We start from the raw sequence: 7314 nt of genomic DNA on the forward strand, positions 1-7314 counted from the left end.
CACTTTTACTAGACAGATTTTTGGTAACTAAAGACTTCAGGAAGATCAGTGTCAGCTGGGGCAAAGAGTCTTTCACAACTCCCCTGAAACCTTTAAACTGAAAACAACTTCCTGTCTTGAAAGTAAAAACAGAAAGTATTCAGATGGAAATGCACATGTGGAAGTATTTAAAGTTTTTGTGGAAAGCTGTTGGGGGCTTTCTGTTCTTTTCCTTGCCTGAATTTCCCAAGTGCTTGCAACACAGGCAGTTAGTAATATTCCTGCAACTGATTATGGAGCAGAACAATAGCCACATGGGCCAAAAATAACCAGGTTGATAAATTTCCATTCATCACTAATACGTTGAGGCCACTCGATTTTACACACTCACAGACCCACAAACACTTGCTGTATGTAGCTGCTCTCCAAACAGCCTTCCGTCCTGACACCCCGGTTGGTGAGACTGGATGGTTTGCTAAGTTCACCTCGGGCTGTCTAAGTCCCTGCCGCCAATCCTCCTTAGTATCACCTCCGTCAGGGATAAATCTCACTTATAACTATCCCCCCTGTTCTGCCAACACATCTAAACACTCTCTGATCACTTTCAACTGTGTCCTAATGGGGAAGCAAGCCATGCCATTACATCACTGCACCCTCCCCCACCTCCTCCCTTGTTTGTACAGTCACTCTCTCCATCGCTCTCTTTAGCTCCCTGTTCCCTTCGTTAATTATGCCCTGCACTGTCAAACCTGCTCACGCTGTGCCCAAATTCACCTCCGAGGGTGTATTATTAGGACACCGGCCACCTGGGCTATCTTTTAACCCCAGGGAGGTGCCTCACGAGTGGCCCACCGCTGGATGTGGGTGGCCCTTTTCCCGCGGCCTTGATGGCCCACTGCTGGGCAGGGGCAGGCCAGCCGGGGCCCAGCAGGGCCTCACTGCGCAGGGGGCATGAAGTATGGCCATAGGCCCAGTCTGGGATGCACTGATCCACGCTACCAGCTGCCATCTTCCTCCCCTTCCTGCGTGCTCCTCTTCCGCTGCTGCGCGGCTTCTCTCTCTTCTCATGTCTATTTTTAGAGCTGGCAGATTTCTACCTTCTAAAACGGGCAAATGTGTTGTGAAACAGGAAGGTAGGTGTGTGTGTGTGTGTGTGTGTGTGTGTGTGTGTGTGTGTGTGTGTGTGTGTGTGTGTGTGTGTGTGTGTGTGTGTGTGTGTGTGTGTGTGTGTGTGTGTGTGTGTGTGTGTGTGTTTTGTCTTTCTTAGACATACTATTGTGCGTGTGTTGGCCAACCCGTGCACACGTTTCACCCCCCCGCCGGTCCCTGTAACCGTACACTGTACATTCCAGTACTCGCGCACGCCTCCCATTTGCATTCGGCGGCTCTCTGTTCTCGGCCCCAAGGGAGACGGTTGATTGAAGCTTTTGGTTCAAAACCAAAATACAAAATAACAAACAACAGCACAGCGAGACCTTTTTTGAATGCCGCATTTTTATATATCGACACGGTGTACTACTGTAGAACTGTGGTCTGATTTCATCTTTCAGCTTAGCTAGGCTTGGATCTTCCTCACCTCTCCCTCATCATTAGCCATCTCCCTCTGCAGCGTACCGCCTCAAACCCTCCTTACTCCGTTGCCTTTAACTGCAAGCTACAACTCTATAGCAGCTATCGTACCAAGAAACTACAAAGCAACTACTGAAGCTCCTAACACAGCAGTAGTGACAGTAGCATCTTTGTCAAAGTGCTGGAAGCCCGTCATGTTGGGAGAAGCCAACATGCTGGCCTGTTTGGCTGAGGAGAAAGGATGCTGCATTCCCAGGGAACGAGAGATAAATAGAGTAGAAAAAAATGCATCCCTGCGGAGATGGAGGGAGCAAAAAACTACAGTAAACCAATGCATGCAGGGGGAAGCTCCAGTATGCCTCCACATCAAAACCCCAGAAAGTGAGTTCTCCCTTAGTTTTTAGGAGCGCACTGTAGCGAGAGAAGGGGGGCAAAAAAATATATATTTTGCATCTTCCGCAGTATGTCTCAAGTCTTATTAAGGAAGAGCAGCTCTGCGCATTGGGTTATGCAGTCTTTTTTTTTTTTTTTTTCAATGTGCCCTGACTGTCTTGACTTGTGGGATTGCTGAATGAGTGAATGTAAATGTACACCAATTAGATAAAGACGGGCTTTTCTGTAAAGCTGCCAAAATCTGGGGGGCAAAAGGAAGAGGGAGGAAGAGAAAAAACACCGCTCGCCTGAAAATAAAAATGATCTGTATACTAACATTCCCCCAACCGATACCCATTTGGTGTGTCCAAAAGAAAGACAGAGAAGAGATGTAATAGCCTTGATTCCCCCGCTGAAGTTTGTGCTGATGGATTATTCCCTCTGTTAAAGAAAATGATAAGTAGATGCTCAGTGACTCCCGAGTTACCGTGTAGATATTCTGTTAGTTAAATGTACAAGGTGGATTGTTACGTGTCAGAAAAGGAACAAATAATTATTACACAATCAAACTGCTTTCTCATTATGTAGGAATTTGAGTGTGACATCCCTCCCTCCTTAAGTAAACTTTCATCTCACAGCTCCTTCACTCCCTAAATCCCCAGCTAGTGTGTGTGTGTGTGTGTGTGTGTGTGTGTGTGTGTGTGTGTGTGTGTGTGTGTGTGTGTGTGTGTGTGTGTGTGTGTGTGGGGGGGGGGGGGGTGTTAAATCCCCACAGCCCCGCAGGACCCGAGAAGAACCAGAACTTTCCACTGTAAAGACCCCGTCCGACAAGAAAGTGCTGACTAAGACCAGACTCCTTCCTGTCCCGCCCTCCATCTATCCATCCCTTCGCTTTTCCTTCTGTCTCATCAGCCGAGCGGCACACTCTGGATTCCTGGGATGGAGCGATGCTAGCCAACCCTGGTAAGGAAGCCCATTAAGGATCCCATCAATATTTCATCATTGCTCACTCAGAAACATAGTTATAGAAGTTTCCAGGCTGGGGCCATTAGGGGGCAGACGTCAATACGTTATGGCAGCAAGCATCTCTCTTCCCCTTGCCTCTGTCCATCTCCCCTCTCAGGAGAAGTCATCGGAGAGGGTTTTCTCAAGACAACAATGGTTTCCGCCGCTAAACAAATCATTAACCATTAGGTATCCGAGGACCACAATATCCTTTCCTGCTCCTGTCAAATGACCCTTGCGCACCAGTTATTAGCCTTGGTGAGAGGAAGTGAGAGCGACAGGGTTGGGGGGGGTTGTTTTCAAAATAAAGTAACAAATCTCCAGTCGTTGGGAATATAAACACTTAATTAACAGCATGACAAGATTTTATAATGTGATGCAGACGGGCCAGCACTCTGTAGAGACACTTTTTTTTGTGTGAGATATTGACTCATGGCTGTTGAGACGGGTCTGGCACCTTCAGCACTGGCCATCAGTCAGTGGACACGCAGTGACAGTGGGCCGATCATCAAGAGGACGAACTTGTCTCACACACGCAGAGTCAAACCTCAAATAGAAAACTTTTCACCGAGGAGGCAGGGGGAAGCTTAATTGCAGTCTTATGATTTGGATTTTATAACCCTTGTTTAAAATGATTACACCTACATTAGCCAGGACTAGCCTGCAGGCTAAAGTGTGTTAAATACTGCTGTTGCAGACATTTTAACGAGTTTTTTTCCACCTCACAGCTCACCCTTTAGTGTCCTTGGAAGTAAAAGGTCCCGCTATGCATTTTACCAGAGGAGGTGTGAGGTCCTCCAGAAGCCCAAAATAAACCGGATACCAGGTCTGCCAAGTCTATACTAATGTAAACAACACCTCCAGATGTCTCTGAGGTCCGAGGTTGATCCATGCCAAGTCATGCACTTCTGCCATCCCTCTCAGATTGGTATCGCCGTTATAGTGTGAATCCTACTCTGACCTTTCTTAGAAATGTGTCATTACTTTTTAAATGGTCTCTCTAAGTGTATAACCCTGAGTGATTTCCTGAATGGTAGTTTTCAACTTATTACACGTGTAACTGTATTTTTTAAGGAGACCAATTAAGGATTTAAGAGCACTCGATTACTCATTACACTTTTAAATATAAAAAAAAAAAAAATACTCCAAAAGGTTGTAATAAAAGTATAAAAGTCCAGACATGAACTCACCAGAGTGCAGAACCTCTCGGGCGGGTTTCCACACGTTATTCCGGGCGGATCCACCTTGATCCGCATGTAGTCTTTCATGGACGCGGGTTTCGGCTGGCACGCGTAATTCTCCCACACCGAGCCCTCGTCCGTGCTCACCAGGGACTTGCACAGTTCGTACTGGCCCACGGCGGAGGACAGGAAGCGCAGCAGCAGCAGCAACACAGCCTGGAGGAGCATGGCAGGCTGGGGGGGTATTTGGAGCGGGGTCCGGCACAGGGCGAGGGGGCCACGGAGCTCAGAGGAGAGATAAAGCGCATGGACCGGTGATCATAAGGAAATAATGGACATCCCTCCCACCATATTGCTGTACTTTTGAACGGAGAGGTGGAGAATTGACACAACTCGCCTCCAGGCTTATAAATTCCTCAAATGAAAGGCGACCACTGTGTCGGCAACTTTCGCTCAGTGTCTCTTGACAAATATTGACGGCCCCCAGAGAGCCGAGAGAGGGACGCGTTCTTGTTTCAACAGCTGGTTTCCTGAGGACGATGAGCGATGGGTGGAGAGGCGGATAATGTCGCAGAGATGAATCTCGTCATACACTTTAACCATAGTGTTGGAGGGAGTTGGGTGGGAGATGCTCACGCGGATCCATGTCTCAGAGAGCGGGGTCCTGCAGGGAAACGGTGGGCGTAGTTAGGGAGGATGGAGCAGGAAGTTGCTGCGACTTCAGGTATATCCATTGGATGTTTTAGATTCACTTCTGATTGTCCTGGGGCGAAATGGGGACAACAATGGGAGAAGTAACTAGTTATTATCATGAGCAGTGTCCTCATCAGTTATCACATATTTACTCTTACTGTAAATGCAAGAATATAACCATCATGTTTTACAGAGCTCAGTTATCCCGCAATTAAATTTGAATGCCACTCTGAAATATTCATGTATGACGGGTAGGTTGAAATCTTGCTTTGCAGTACGAACTCTCTAAATATAATGCAATCACGGTGCTTAATTTTGGAAAGTGAAGAAATATCACCAGGAGGAGAACTTTTAGGTGAATTCGTAACAGATTGTTGGTTAAACTCGCCTTTGACAGGCGTTCAGTGACATACATGATCAGGAGCTGCAGATTTAAAAGCGCCGCTCATGTGTGGATAACCTTGTGCGTAAAAACACGTGCTGCTGCCGGGTGCCGCCTGTGCGTGTAAGAGTTGTAATTGCTCCTATAGCTCTCCAGTGCTGGGGATGGAGAGTGCTGTATGGATGTTCATAATTGCACTGTAAGAAAGACGCATTTAACAGCCCAAATCATCTGTTTTCTTAATAGATGAGAGGAATTACACTCACAATCACCCTGTTTTAAGAATTTACTTGAATTAAGTGCAATTTCTGGGGAGTTTATAGACTTGTTCAATATTCTGTCTCACTTCAGCACATCAGTCTTTTATGTAACCATGAACTTGAAGCCAAACAAACTGCACTGGAAGTAGGTCTTGCCTAATTTAACCTCTTAATTTAATTATAATTTGATTCTAAACTGAATATTTGAATACATTAATACATATGGTGAACATGTATTTTTTTTTTTGCAGTGTGGACTCACTGCCTGTAATCCGACCGTCATCCCACACTGACAGCAGCCAGGACATTGAGTAACCCGTCCCGTTCAACCCTGTGGACTCTGACTTAGTTCACTTGTCAAGTCGACAAAGCTATTTCCCGTCACTGACAGTCTTGCGGTGTGTCGGTTTCTCCAGTTGTGCAACCCATCGAGCAGCATATGTGTTCACAAATCAATGCGTCATTGTTCTTCTCTAAAATACTGGAAATGAAGCTGAAAGTCCCCACCCTCCACACCTTTCCCCCGAAGTGGTCCGTATATTTGTGCAACTCGGTGCACACTTCAAAGAGCTTCAGCAAAAAAAAAAAAAACGGATCGTGTTGCGAAATGTTTTATCAGATAAAGCACTTACTTTTCACATTCATCTGCCAGGCAGGTCGAGCACTTTGCGTGAAGTGCGTGAATGTCCCCCTTCTTTGGCCAAAAAACAGATCCCCCTTCCTGACCATCCACCGGACTCGTTCCCCCGCCGCGGTCCTCGCTGTACTCCCGGTATCAGTCTGCCCGGCTCGCTGTTTGTTTTTTCCCCCCCCCCCGTCTCCCGGATACTTTTTTATCACACCGTGGATGGCTGCGCACGGTAGATCGGTGTCCTAGATCTGGAAACGGCTGGGAAAAGAGGACTGAAATCCAGCGTCAAGGAGTATCAAAAGTATAAAATATTGAGTTTGAAGAAAGGCTTGTGCCCGCCCTCCTTCCCCCCTCTCTCCTCCTCCTCTTCCTACTTTACAAGCTTGGGTTTACCCGGGATGCTCAAGGGCAGAAAGAAAGAGAGGGAAAAAAAAAAAAAAAAAGGCTTTATGGAAAATATCACCCTCCCTCTTCCCTTCCCCTCTCCCTCTCTATCTCTCTCTCTATCTCTCCGTTTCTCTCTCTCTCCCCCTCCTCTCCCTCTCTTGGTTAATGCCTAGGCTAAATCCTTTTACCATCACTTTCAATCACTATCTGAGCTTTTATCTGCTCCAGCCCTGCTGCATGTACCGTGGCGGTGCAACTTCCTCTCCGCTCCTGCTCCAAACTCACCAGGTCCGATCTTGCACCCTGCTCGGCTTAAAGGACCAGATGGAAGGGGAAACGGAGATCCGGTGTTATACTGTAGCCTATCGGCGACCTTATCCGTCCAGATGTGTAAAATAAAACAATGTACTGCACACGCTGTTTACGTGGAGGTGAACTTACAGTTGTCTCTGCGTGAAAAATGACATATTCCCGCATTTCTCCCACCGGGACTCAGTGTGGCTGCGGTGCTGTTAAATACTGACCGTATCCCACTTTATTCAATTATTTACCACTAACTCATAGCACACATTATGGCTTTAAATTTCGTTCTAAGATTAAACAACACAGCATTTTTATATAAGATATGAACTTTTTGCTGATTTTTAATCTGCAGTAAATGGAATATATGTATGCATAATCGAGCATCAGATAATCCGAATTCCTAGTTGTAATCCCAACTGCAGTCCACATTTGCACAGAGTAGATGCAGTGCTGTGCTTGCTTTTCCCCTGCAGCAGCGGTGGGCTGTCCGTGGTGTTGAAATGGATCAGGACCTTTAACTTTCCACACAGGATGCAACATAAATTACATTAA

General features: G+C 46.6%; 1 protein-coding gene across 1 annotated transcript in view; it reads right to left on the minus strand.

The window, feature by feature from the left end:
* ntng2b (netrin g2b) overlaps positions 1-6560 on the minus strand; it is a 69310-nt gene extending 62750 nt beyond the window's left edge. Inside the window, exons 1-2 of the mRNA XM_069715651.1 lie at positions 6074-6560; positions 4116-4869 (exon numbers count right to left, since the gene is read on the minus strand). Of these exons, the coding sequence (XP_069571752.1) occupies positions 4116-4334 (219 nt within the window). The 5' untranslated portion in view covers positions 4335-4869; positions 6074-6560. The remainder of the gene's footprint in view (positions 1-4115; positions 4870-6073) is intronic.
* Between the last annotated feature and the right edge of the window lie 754 nt (positions 6561-7314).

The sequence above is a fragment of the Brachyistius frenatus genome, unplaced genomic scaffold (assembly GCF_029030835.1).
Source record: "Brachyistius frenatus isolate BFR_SWC_R1_liver_20210118 unplaced genomic scaffold, ASM2903083v1 Contig_146, whole genome shotgun sequence".
In the NCBI taxonomy this organism is placed as follows: domain Eukaryota; kingdom Metazoa; phylum Chordata; class Actinopteri; family Embiotocidae; genus Brachyistius; species Brachyistius frenatus.